The sequence below is a fragment of the Arachis hypogaea genome, chromosome 13, assembly GCF_003086295.3.
Source record: "Arachis hypogaea cultivar Tifrunner chromosome 13, arahy.Tifrunner.gnm2.J5K5, whole genome shotgun sequence".
Classification (NCBI taxonomy): domain Eukaryota; kingdom Viridiplantae; phylum Streptophyta; class Magnoliopsida; order Fabales; family Fabaceae; genus Arachis; species Arachis hypogaea.
Window position 1 is genome coordinate 127444873 of NC_092048.1, and position 13304 is coordinate 127458176.

The following is a 13304-nucleotide window of genomic DNA, read 5'->3' on the forward strand; positions in this document are numbered from 1 at the left end:
ACGGTGTAATGGCTCAACACGCATAGAAAGAAGGCGGCAATTATAAAGCTAAATTTTCAGAAAGCATATGATAGAGTTAGATGAAGCTTTGTGGATATTGTGTTACAGAAGATGGGATTCGGGCAAAGATGGAGGAGTTGGGTGAATTAGTGTGTAAGTACGGCCACTATGTCAGTCCTAGTGAATGGATCACTATCCAAGCCGTTTAAGATGGAGAGGGGCCTAAGACAAGGAGATCCACTGTCTCCTCTTCTGTTTGTTCTTGTGGTGGATGTGTTGCATAGGATGTTGGAAGAAGCTGTAAGGAATGGGCGTATTACTCTGCTACTGGTTGGGAGAGATCATATTGAACTGTCACATCTTCAATTTGCGGATGACACTATCTTGTTTTGCCCTCCGAAGACAGAGACAATTGTGAATTATAAGAGGTTGTTGTGCTGTTTTGAGCTGATGTCTGGTCTGAACATCAACTTTGAAAAGTCGAATCTGATCTTAGTTAATTGTGAGCAGGAGTTGGTGGAGCATATGTGTGACCTCCTACAGTGTGCAAGCAAGCTAGTTTACCTGTGAGGTATCTCAGGATTTCTTTAGGAGCGAACCCGTGTTTGGTGAAGACTTGGAAACCGGTCATAGATAAGGTGGAAGAGAAGCTTAGCTTATGGAAAGCGAAGGTTCTAAACAAAGCAGGCAAGTTAGTTCTTATTAAATTGGTGTTGAATAGCCTACTGGTATACTACCTTAGCCTGTACAAGATGTCAAAGGCAGTCGCTAACAAGTTGATTGCCTTACAGAGGAGACTCCTGTGTTGTAAGAGGATGGTAACAATGGTATACCTCTAGTGAAGTGGGAAGTGGTTCAGGCTCCTAAAAAGACTGGGGGGTTGGGGTTGGGGATGCAGTGCTCAGGAACACAACACTACTGTTTAAGTGGTGGTGGCAGTTTTTCAAGAAAGATTATTCGTTATGGAAGAAGATTGTCTGTTCGTGTAACAATTTGAATCCTCAGATTATGCTTTCTAGTCAGACTCTACCGGTAAAGGGTGGCCCCTGGAAAGACATCTGTCAGTTGAATATAAAAGCATAGCAGGTAAAAGAAAAAATTATTAGTGGGCTGGCTATAGAAGTTGGAAATGGACGTAGGACACTTTTCTGGGAAGATAACTGGGTCCAGAGTGGTCCTCTGAAAGCGAGTTTTCCAAGGCTCTTCTCTGTTTCAAATCAACAAGGATCTGTGATAGGGGATTGTGGGTTCTGGGATGGGTTATAGTGGATTTGAAATTTCTATTGGAGGAGAGAGTTGTTTCAATGGGAATTGGAACTAATTCACCAACTTCATGAGAGGTTAAAACCAGTAAAATTATCAGCTGACAGAAAAGATAATCTTGTTTGGAAATTTGATAATAAAGGTATTTTTTCTACTAACTCTTTTTTACAGGTGTTGTAATTGGAGACTCTTTCGGAGGAGATACGAGTTATAGCTTCACAAATGTGATCTGGAAAGGGTTGGTTCTGCCTAGAATTGAGCTGTTTGATTGGTTTGTTTTAGTGGGTAGAGTGAATACTAAAGAAAGGTTGAGTAGATTAGGCATACTTCACCAGCATGATAGTATTTGTGTCTTGTGTAAAAAGGAGAGTGAATGTGTTCATCATTTGTTTGTGTTCTGTGAGTTTACGTGGCAGGTGTGGTGCGTCTGGTTGAGATGTTTTCATAGAGATTGGGCTGTCCCAGGAAGCATTAAAGGCTTGTTTAAGAGTTGGAATGGAACGCCTAATAGAAAAAAGGAGCAGAGGAGGTGGCTGACTGGGTTCTTTGCGGTTATTTGGAACGTCTGGTTGGAATGCAATAACAGGATTTTCAACAATAAAGAGGTAAATGTTGATGTCATACAAAACATGACGTTTTTGAGCTCTAAGGAGTGGACTGGTATTGATCCTACTGGTTATTGATGGCAATGCCGAAGATGAGATAGGATTGTTAACCTTTGTATTTAATTTTGCTTCCGTTTATGTCTGTTTTATGCTCCACTCATGTGTTGAGCTTCCTTTGTTTCAAAAAATAAAAAAAAAATCAAAAAAATAAATTAAATATGTAAAATTTAAAATCATAATAAAATTCAAATCATAAATCATGGCCACATGTTATCCTACCTGAATTAACAATTAAATTCATATTCTTAATTATAAATCTTTATATATTTATTATTAAATATCTTATAATTACACTAAAAATGATCAATTATGTAGTGTTATTGTATATTGAGTAAATAGTCATGTTGGCACTTAAAAAATTTTGTGTTTGTCAAAATAGAACCAAACATTTATTTTTTTCAAAATGAATTCCAAAAAATATACACCGTTTGACAAAATGACTTCAACGTTAACTCTTCACTCTCGACGTTAATAGAGATGTCTAGGTGGTACATTAAGTTCTTACTTGAAGAGTTAGAATGATATACATGAGGTTGATTCACATTTTAACCTAAAGAAAATTTTAAACCCCAAATTGAGTAGTTGGTGGAGCAAAAATAGAAAAGAAATTTTCGTTGACTCAGAATGGCATTTCTATCTGCGAGAACTATGAGGGCTGCACCAAAATAAAGAAAAAACCATTTGATGGAACCTACTTCTGCTGTTAGGAGGTGGTGATACTAAAATTGAATATCCAGGCCAACTCTGAGCGTTGATTTTTTTATTGTTCTTTTTGGTAAGTATGTCATCTTGAATGAAATCCATTGAAATATAGCTTTTTGATTCCTTTTATTTGTTGAATCTTTTTTTTTTCTTTCTATTTTAACAGAAATTAAGAATGGGATGTAGATATTTTGTTTGGGTTGATGAAGTGAAAAAAGAGATTAAGAAAATTAAAATAAATGTTAGAAGAAGTGAAAGGATGGAAAGTTAGACAATGAGAGAATTATAAGACTTATAGCTATGAGCTCATGTGTGATTAAAGAGTACATGAGGATGATATAAATTTTGTTGTTGGTACTTATAATTGGGATAGCTTTAGTTATATTCATGAATATGTTCTCATTATTTAGGTAATGGTAGTCTTATTGTTGCTGTATGATGATAAAGTTAATAGTAAAAAAATGTTATCTTTGGATGTGCTGAATGCTAAAATTGTATCTACAATGAATATGTATTCTTTGAACATGTGCTGAATGCAATAACAACAATTCTTTATCAGATGAGATTTTTACTGTGAGTTGATGGAGATAAATTGAGTCAATGAAGATAAACTGAAATGTGAAGGAGTGAAATAGGGCTTTTAAATTTAATAAGAGAAAATTTTACTTCCCTTCCCTTTTTTGCGAGATGTTAAAATGACATTTTTTTTCCCTCTATTTTATAAATATACATTCTTCTCCCTTCTAACTTTTAAAAAAACCTCCTCTTTAATCCATTTTAAATTTTTTGTGTTAACTATTATTAACTTTATTCATTTTTAAAGAAAAAATAAATTATTTTTTGAAAAAATACCCATTAACAAAAATTTTATTTTTTATCATTAAAATTTTCTTACCAAAATACCCTTTAATAAATTATTCTTTTATTGATTGAATTATATTTTTACTAAAATATTTTTAAAAAAATTAATAATTAAATTATTTTTTTCTAAGATACTTAGCCTTCAATAATTTTTTAATTATTAAATTATAATTTTACTAAAATTTTTGTTAATAATTATTTTTATATTTACTATTAATTTTTTATATCAATATATATTATTTTAACATTAAATAAAAAAATCTTACCACTGTTAATATGTATAACAATTAATATATATTGATATTGAAAAATAATCTTACTAAAATTTTTTATTTAATGTTAAAATAATATATATAGATATCAAAAAATTAATAGTAAAATATAAAAAAATTATTAACAAAAATTTTGGTAAAATTATAATTTAATAATTAAAAAATTATTGAAGGGTATTTTAGAAAAAATAATATAATTATTAAATTTTTTAAAAATATAATTTAATCAATAAAAAATAATTTATTAAAGGATATTTTGGTAAGCAAAATTTAATGATAAAAAATACAATTTTTGTTAATGGGTATTTTTTTAAAAAATGAATAAAATTAACATTAGTTAACACAAAAAGTTTAAAATGGATTAAAGAGGAGGTTTTTTAAAAGTTAATAGAGAGTAAAATGTACATTTATAAAATAGAGGGGAAGGGAGTATCATTTTAATATCTTACAGCAGAGGAGAGTAAAATTTTTTCATTTAATAATCTCCCATCTAAAAAAGGGTAATATTGTAATTTCACATTTAACCCTTTAGATAAGTATTTAATGTGTCACCTAGATACCTCCGTTAAAATCCAAAATGATGAGGAGTTAACGTCGAAGCCATTTTGTCAAAGGATACCTATTTTTTAAGATTTATTTTATTAAAAACAAATGTTGAGATCTATTTTAACAAAATAGAATTATTTTAAATGTTAAAATGACTATTTATTTTTGTATATTTTATATATTTTACAAATATTTTGTATTGATAAATAATTTTTAGTATACACATTATATAATTCATTTCTTTTAAAATAGATTTTATTATACCATATTTTATTTATCTAACGATATATATATATATATTGAAGAAGTGAGTCAAATTATTCACTTTAAAGTGTAATAAAAGATTGAAATTCTTAGGTATTCTAAGAACAACTCAATATGCTTAATTTCCTTCTAATTAATATTATAAATTCATTATTTTTATAAGTTAACTTTAAAAGATTAATAAAATAAAAACTAACATGACTTGATTAACATAAAACAAAATGAATATCATAGATTAAAAAGTAAAAATATTCATTTGTTAAGGAGAACGCCAATTAGTAATAACTCAAATGACAGTCTCCGCATACTCAATTAAAAAGTTGGGGTTCAAGTCTCCTATCTTTGGTTAAAAAAAAAAAAAAAAACCGCACAAAAATTTCTCAACAAGGAATAAATATCTTTCTCAGTCTTTTGGCTAAGATCAAATGAAAAAAGTCATAGATATTATTTTGTCAGATAAATATTAGAAGATAAACAGAATATCTCTTTAATCAGTAATTAATTAATAATATCTAAAAATAGAAATTAAAAATATATTATTAAATTATTCTACTAAAAAAAATGGAACTAATAACTAAAAAATAGTCGATGAATGCAATAAATTTTGCTGGTTTAACTGTTTTAGTTTTGCTTATGATGCAAGAAACACGATATCGGATTTACATTAATTACCTCCCAATTCCGATCTCTCTAGTCTCTAACTCGCCTGACGTGGTTAGTTCTGTTGTTACACGTCACTATCATTCTAGTTAGTGTTGAGTGGACAATTGCAACACTCATCTGTGGTCTTCCGCGCAATTCAAAGTGGCCAACACATGCCGTATACATTTCGTTAATTTCCATTCCAGGTCCATCCACATGGAGAAGAAGCAGAGTAGTGCAGTGGCCATGGGGGTTGATGACTCGTTGAGCCCGCGAGTCGACGCCGTGAAGCCTTCAAGGACTGTGGCCATAAGCGACCAAGCAAACGCACTGGTTCAAGCTGGCGTCCCCGTTATTCGCCTGGCCGCGGGGGAGCCCGATTTTGACACTCCCGCTCCCATTGCTGAGGTCACCAACTAAACTAACACTCTTTCCCTCTTTCCAATTCTGTGCTGACTCCTCACTCTTATGGTTATGGTTATCGATAGGCTGGAATTAATGCAATTCGTGAAGGCCATACAAGGTACACCCCCAACGCCGGAACATTACAATTACGCCAGGCCATTTCTCATAAGCTCAAAGGTAAATCTCACCTTCTTTTCCCTTAATCACAAAACTCACTATCAGATTCTCATAGTGTGCCACCATTGCTGTTGCAGAGGAGAACGGGATCACTTACGCCCCTGATCATATTGTGCTTAGTAATGGAGCCAAGCAAAGTCTTGCCCAGGCCGTTCTTGCAGTTTGCTCCCCGGGAGACGAGGTAACTATTTAATTTCAGCATAATTTTCTTTTTTCCTCTTTTTAATTGTTCTGAGTTTAGCCTAATGCTTGGCCTAGCAGTTCTGTTGCATAGGTTATGATGATGATACCGTGATACATGCTTTAGCAAGATGTAAAGTATTATTTAATAGTTATTAATTTATATTTTTAAATATTAGAATATTTTATTTAATTTTATGTATTTTAATTTTTATTTATTTAGTTATTAGATCAAATTTTATATTAGTGGATTTAATTTTTTTTATTTAATTTAATAAGAGATTATAAATATCTCTTAGGATAAGTGAAGTTGAATTAGTCTCTTTTTTGTTATGTTAGGCTAGAGTTGCTTATTGTTTTTGAGATACAGAGACACATACAAAAAAATATAAAGATACACAAATTTTGTAATGTGTTTAGTAATATACAAGACACATATGTATAAATTAAATGTCAATTTTATTCTGTGCGTCTTATGTATTGTGTCTTATACATTGGTAATTTCAAAAATAATTAGGAATAAAAAAGTCAAATTTTGCGTCTTCTTAAATAAGTTCTTTTGAAAAAGGAATTTAAAATATAAGGACTTTTATTAATAACAGCTTTTAAATAAGTTATTTTGTATTTGGAAAGTTATTATAGAAGTCCTTGTTTTAAAGTTGTGCATTAAATAGGAGTGATAAAATAGCTTTTGAAAATAGGAGAAGTCACATTTTTTAGCTTCTTCAAAAGCTCTTAAATAACTTTTTGAAAAGTTAAAAGTTTATCTAAAAAATTGTATCAAACACTATTAATGTAACTTTTTATAAGTCAAAAATAAAAAAAAAATAGTTTTTGGAGTTTTTCAAACAGACTGTATTTTGTGTGTATCTCTATACCACCGTGTCTATCCAAATCCGTGTCTCACCAAACAAACGCCGGATGTGTACCACCGTGTCTAATAATTAGTGTCCATGTGCCAACAAACAAACACAACCTTAGAGAATTAGATAGAAGATTGAGTAATTCCTTTTGATTTAATTTTTAAACTGTGCTGTGGATAATTTAAGTTGAATAAATTTCTTTTTTGTTGCATAAGAAATTGGATAAAAAGTAGAGTAATTCTCTTTTTATCCAATTTCAATTTATCTCTTTTTTTTTTATGCCTTATTTGGTATCATATGATGTGAAAGAATTTTTCAGGTCATTATTCCTGCTCCATATTGGGTGAGTTACCCAGAAATGGCAAGGTTGGCTGATGCGGTACCTGTCATTCTTCCAACATCAATAGATAATAATTTCCTTTTGGACCCCAAACTCCTTCAATCCAAAATTACTCAAAGATCAAGGCTTCTCATTCTTTGCTCGCCATCTAACCCAACAGGATCTGTCTACCCCAAGAAATTACTTCAAGACATAGCCCACATTGTAGCAAACCACCCCAGGCTTCTGGTACACTCTTCATCATGACATCAGTGTTTCAATTTGTTTGACCTTCATATTTTCATTCAAGATCTTACTTCACTTCTTTTCTGTTTTATTCAGATTCTCTCTGATGAGATTTACGAGCATATCATTTATGCACCAGCAACTCATACAAGCTTTGCATCACTACCAGGAATGTGGGACAGAACCTTAACTGTGAACAGATTTTCCAAGGTTGGTCGGTAAATAATGTGGTGTTGTCTTTCTAGTAGAGTTGTATTTGTATCTGCAATATCCCCACCACCCTGGCTTTTTAGTGTCAGTTTTTGGTCTTTGTTTTGTTGATCTGTTGCCAGATGATGTATATTTCATAGGCCTTTGCAATGACTGGATGGCGGCTTGGATATATTGCTGGTCCAAAACATTTTGTTGCAGCATGTGGAAAGATTCAAAGTCAGGTATGCAGCAGTTTTCTGTTAGGCCATGTTTTTCTGCACAATATCATATCTCATGATTTCCTTCTGATATGCTACATACATACAATAGATTATTCGTTTTTTTATCAGATTTTCCATCTGGAAGTAAAAATTCAGGGGGATATCCTAGCATTCATTTGGAATTAGTTGAGGCAACTATGCTGTTTGCATTATATGCCTTACATAATGGCTGATGCATCCTATTGAATTCAGTTCACTACAGGGCCCAATAGCATAGCTCAGAAAGCTGGAGTTGCAGCGTTAGGACTAGGCTATGCTGGTGGGGAAATTGTAGCTAATATGGTGAAAGCATTTCGGGAGCGACGAGATTTCTTGGTTAAAAGTTTTAGGGAAATGGAGGGTCTTAAAATATCAGAACCCCAGGTTTGAGAAAACTCAATTATGTATTTGTTAATTCCTTAATAGTTATTCTCTTTGTGTTTTGTCTCTTCCTAATATGTTTGTTGTTCTGCTTCATAAATGTGTACTCTTTCTTCCCACATGCAGGGGGCATTTTATCTATTCATTGATTTCAGCTACTACTATGGAAAAGAAGCTGAAGGATTTGGTAGAATTGATGATTCGGAGTCCCTTTGTCGATATCTTCTGGATAAGGGCCAGGTAAACTCTTTTAATGGACTTTATTGTTTATTTGAGGAACATATTAGTCAAGTTATAAAACTTGCATGGAGTTTTCAAGTTGCCAGTGAGGTAAACATTATTTATTACGTTTTGATACGTGCTTCAAATGTTCGTGATATGAAGAGTTCAAGAGTTATTTAGAAGATATTTTAGTTTACATTTTTAGAATATTTTATTTAATGTATCTGGATTTTGTTTATTTAATTACTAGATTGGGCCTTATGTTTATGGACTTTAGGGTTTTCTTTGTTTTAACCTAATAAGAGGTTATAAATACCTCCTTAGCTATTGTAGTCGTAGCATAGAATTTTTAGAGGTTTCAAAACCCATTTTTGGTTTCGTGATGAAACCATGGTGTGGACAATTGAGGTTGAGGAGTCCCTCTCTTGTTGCATCGGGGAATTGGTTAGAAGGTTGAGGAGTCCCTTCGATTCAATTTCCAAACTATGGCGTTGACAAGTTAGGTTGAGGAGTCCCTTTCTTGTTGCGTCAAGAAATTGGGTAGAAAGTAGAGTGATTCTCTTTGTATTCAATTTCAACTTATCATTTTTGTTTCTATTTTAATTTCAATGTATCTTTTTATTCAGTTTGAATCCTTATTTTCTTATTTATCTTTTATTTTCGTATCATTTGGTATCAGAGCTCAGGTATTAGATTAATTCTTATTAATCTATATTTGTTCTTCTTTTATCATAAAAAAAAGAGTCCAGTGTTTGTTGCGTCTTTCATTTTGTTCTTGTGTTCTTGTTTTCGTTTGTGTTTCATTATTTAAAAAAAAAAAAAGAAGAAAAAGAATAAAGTGAAAAAAAAACAAAAAAAAGAAGAAAAAAACCAAAAAAAAAAAGAAATTATCTTCCTTATAATTATTGTCCTTTTCATATATTATTTTTTTTCACCTACAAGATTCGAGGACGAATCTTTTTTGAAGAGGAGGAGAATGATACGTGCTTCAAATGTTCGTGATATGAAGAGTTCAAGAGTTATTTAGAAGATATTTTAGTTTACATTTTTAGAATATTTTATTTAATGTATTTTGATTTTGTTTATTTAATTACTAGATTGGGCCTTATGTTTATGGGCTTTAGGGTTTTCTTTGTTTTAACCTAATAAGAGGTTATAAATACCTCCTTAGCTATTGTAGTCGTAGCATAGAATTTTTAGAGGTTTCAAAACCCATTTTTGGTTTCGTGATGAAACCATGGTGTGGACAATTGAGGTTGAGGAGTCCCTCTCTTGTTGCATCGGGGAATTGGTTAGAAGGTTGAGGAGTCCCTTCGATTCAATTTCCAAACTATGGCGTTGACAAGTTAGGTTGAGGAGTCCCTTTCTTGTTGCGTCAAGAAATTGGGTAGAAAGTAGAGTGATTCTCTTTGTATTCAATTTCAACTTATCATTTTTGTTTCTATTTTAATTTCAATGTATCTTTTTATTCAGTTTGAATCTTTATTTTCTTATTTATCTTTTATTTTCGTATCATGTTTTTTGGTGTTTTGGATTGCAGGTGGCCTTGGTGCCTGGGAGTGCATTTGGAGATGATACTTGTGTTCGGATATCATATGCAGAATCCCTTACTATCCTTCAAGAAGCTGTGGAGAGAATTAAGAAAGCACTCGCCCCTCTCAGCTCTGCTGCACTCCGTTAAAACCCTTGCTTTGTTGTTCTAATGGGTTTATTTTATTTTAAGTTCGGCATTGTACATTATGTTTCTCTTTATTCTGAAAATAATAGGCTACGGCTATTGAAGCTGCGGCAAACACCACCCAATAGAATGGCATTGTGTGAAATTTATTCATCTGCCTCTGAAGTTTGGACTGAAAAGTATGAGATCGAATAACAATGAATACAGTTTTACATCATTTCTAAACAAGGAGAGATAGGTGTCTTTACTAAACTTCCATATCTACTGGAGTAAAATTCTTGTTTGCTTCTTTTATTATTAATAGAAGATGGTATTTCTGGCATGAACAATGCCCAAGTAAGCAAGTTAAGCAACAATTAATTAAAATTTAACACGTAATGTAGCTAACATAGTAATAGTTAGTCTTTTATATATCATGTGAAGTTGGAATAATTTTTAGCTTTTGTCGAAGACTAAATTTTAGCACTTTTTTGTTTTTGCCAGGATGGGTTGGAGGACAACCTCCAACCATGGACATTATAATATCACAATACTCACGCACAGTCGCATACTACGCATTTACACAGAGTCACACACAACATTGAGGTTCTATCCACTAAATCTTAGCTTTATTACCTTCAATATTAAAAAATATGATTAGCAGAAATAACAGTATGGCACTTTTGTTTATTGGATCATCACTAAACAAAATAGTTCCTGACGTTATCCCTAGCAAAAACCCAATTACAAAATTAGCTGTGATTAACTGAGTTTTCTTATAGTAGGACTTGTTAAACCAGAAGGCTTTTTTTCGGTTTTACCCCAAAGGCTCAAGAACATGTGCTATTGGACATCATACCCCGAGAAGTACAGCCCAATTTGTATTTCGTAAAGGCCCGTAACATGTTGTGCCGTGTTCTATTGTTTCTCTCGTTGGCGTGTAGATTAATAAGGGTGTTTTCGTTAAGGGATTGATAAATTGGCCCAGCTATATTTTATTTATTGACAAAAACTTCTATTCTAGTTATATTCGTTGACCCAAAAAAATCCGGTTATATATTCCTCTAGTATTTCTTTGACGTGGCTTGGGACCGGAAAAAAAAACCGAAACGGAAAGAAATAGAATCATCAATTAACTAATTTGGCATGTCATATTTTTCGATTAAAAATGTAATTTGCATACGATTTTCACACGCCAACAAGGTGATGATGATTATATTACTTACTAATTACCACATATTATGTCTCACCTTATTAGATTGAATTCCGTGAATGGAGAGGGCTTGAAAGTTTTGATTGAAAGTTTCCTGCTCTGGAGGCAAAGCATGCAGCACAAGCAATAACGAAAAACAGTGTAGCAAGGAAAACGCAACCTTAACCCGTTACCCTTAATTCCCATATTCGGATATTCCTAATATACGCGCACGTTTAACCTTCTCCTTTCCCCCTTCATGCACATTGACTTTAACTTGAAGACAATCAACCTTCTTCATCCACCTTTTCTCTTCCAAAGGACTACCTTTGCTTATATATATGCACATGCCACATAGCTAGATGAACCCAAGTTATTGGAGCCAGAAAGAACGAAGAAGCTAGCCTTATTATCAACTAAGTGATATCGATCATCATGGATTCATTCAATGTTGAAAATGCACCCGAGATTGTGTTCTTTGATTTGGAAACCAACGTGCCCAAGAAGGGTGGAGAACGGTTCTGGGTGTTGGAGTTTGGAGCCATTGTTGTGAGCCCCCACAAGCTCATGGAGGTTGAGAGCTACAGCACCTTGATCAAACCCGAAGACCTATCCGTGGTGCCAGTGAGGTCCAGCAGAAGCCATGGAATAACTCGCGCTGCTGTAGAGAAAGCTCCCTCCTTTGAGGACGTTGCAGACAGGATATTCAGCATTCTTGATGGCAGGGTCTGGGCTGGTCACAACATCCAGAGATTCGACTGTGTTCGTATCAAAGAATCCTTTGATCAAATTAACAGGCCTGCGCCTATCCCAATTGGAATCATCGATTCTTTGGGTGTTCTAACTGACAAGTTTGGGAGAAGAGCCGGTAACATGAAGGTACATGCAAAACATGAAGCTACATTCATTGTTATCACATGTTCTTAACCAACATTATTTATATTATGGGGCAGATGGCAACGTTGGCTTCTTATTTTGGCTTGGGTCAACAAAAACACAGGTATGCTATTTGCATTTCTACTTCTAAATATTCTGTATTAGTTCCTTTTCTGTAAAACTTGAATGATATATGGATTTGTGGTGGCTTATTTTGAAACAGGAGCCTTGATGATGTTCGCATGAACTTGGAGGTTCTTAAGCATTGTGCTACGGTGTTGTTTCTGGTGAGTGTTCATAAAATTAGTAAATTAACTTTGAAAATAAACACAAATATGAATTACAGGAGAATGCATGATGGTTCTTACACATTTAATTTGTTCATGTTTTGGGGATGTCAGGAATCAAGTCTGCCAAGCACATTGCATAGCAACTGGAATGGGTGCTCGAGTTCGACCATTATGACTCGAAGCAGAAGAATTGGGAAATCGCCCTCCAGAGAAGACACAAGCAGAAAATCTCCTCCATCTTCTTTATTAGGATATCAGAGGACAGTACCCTATGCCAGGGGAAGTTTAGGAAAGGTTTGTTTAATTTTATATTGGAATACTCGATTCATTTTGATCATGTATGTATATATGCTGTAATGAGAATGAAAATGTTTTCAAATGCAGATGGCTGAGAGTGTGAAGGGCCTAGTCTCTAAAGCCCAAGGCCAACCAACTATTAACCAAATATTAAAGCATTCTCATTCACTTTTAAGATGATGGAAGCCTCTTTCAGAATGTATGTGACTCACCAGATTAGATTGACTGACTAGTGACTACCTTGTGAAAAAGGCCTCACATTGTTGGAAGGAGGTAACTAAGGCCACCATCATGTCTTTCTAAGATGTTCAAGATCCCTAAGGGAAACCATGATGTGGCACCACACAAATTCATTTGTACATAGATTGATCATTCATTCATTTCAAAATTCTTGAAGCACCTCTCTTAAAGTGAAAGCTGCTTCCAAGTTGTAATAATGCACTTATCTGTATAAAAATCATGTTAATCCTATGAAAAGTGCTATATCATATTGTAGACAAATATCACACAAGTCGAACTCCAAACGCTTTTT

The 13304-nt window shown here is 33.2% G+C and overlaps 3 protein-coding genes across 6 annotated transcripts; all 3 read left to right on the top strand.

Annotated features, from left to right (window-relative positions):
- The first annotated feature begins 210 nt into the window (after positions 1 to 210).
- Positions 211 to 1946, top strand: LOC140177721 (uncharacterized). Its single transcript, XM_072210869.1, has 3 exons — positions 211 to 457; positions 544 to 687; positions 1435 to 1946. The coding sequence occupies exons 1-3, from the start codon at positions 211 to 213 to the stop codon at positions 1944 to 1946; spliced, it is 903 nt and encodes a 300-aa protein (XP_072066970.1).
- Positions 1947 to 5339: 3393 nt separating this feature from the next.
- Positions 5340 to 10366, top strand: LOC112733285 (bifunctional aspartate aminotransferase and glutamate/aspartate-prephenate aminotransferase). Of its 4 annotated transcripts, none has more exons than XM_025782202.2 (9): positions 5340 to 5623; positions 5704 to 5797; positions 5875 to 5978; positions 7160 to 7408; positions 7502 to 7615; positions 7756 to 7839; positions 8071 to 8241; positions 8365 to 8478; positions 10001 to 10366. In XM_025782202.2, the coding sequence occupies exons 1-9, from the start codon at positions 5432 to 5434 to the stop codon at positions 10139 to 10141; spliced, it is 1263 nt and encodes a 420-aa protein (XP_025637987.1). In that variant the 5' UTR covers positions 5340 to 5431; the 3' UTR covers positions 10142 to 10366. The 4 variants fall into 4 exon arrangements, with proteins under 4 accessions (XP_025637987.1, XP_072068578.1, XP_072068577.1 ...); XM_072212477.1 differs by lacking the exon at positions 10001 to 10366 and adding an exon at positions 9500 to 9939 and having other exon boundaries at positions 8365 to 8651; XM_072212476.1 differs by lacking the exon at positions 10001 to 10366 and adding an exon at positions 9470 to 9939 and having other exon boundaries at positions 8365 to 8623.
- A 1292-nt stretch (positions 10367 to 11658) lies between these two features.
- LOC112733286 (protein NEN4) lies at positions 11659 to 13273 on the top strand. Its single transcript, XM_025782204.3, has 5 exons — positions 11659 to 12188; positions 12263 to 12309; positions 12409 to 12472; positions 12587 to 12769; positions 12860 to 13273. Exons 1-5 carry the CDS (start codon positions 11745 to 11747, stop codon positions 12950 to 12952), a joined length of 831 nt encoding a protein of 276 aa, XP_025637989.1. The 5' UTR covers positions 11659 to 11744; the 3' UTR covers positions 12953 to 13273.
- Positions 13274 to 13304: the final 31 nt, after the last annotated feature.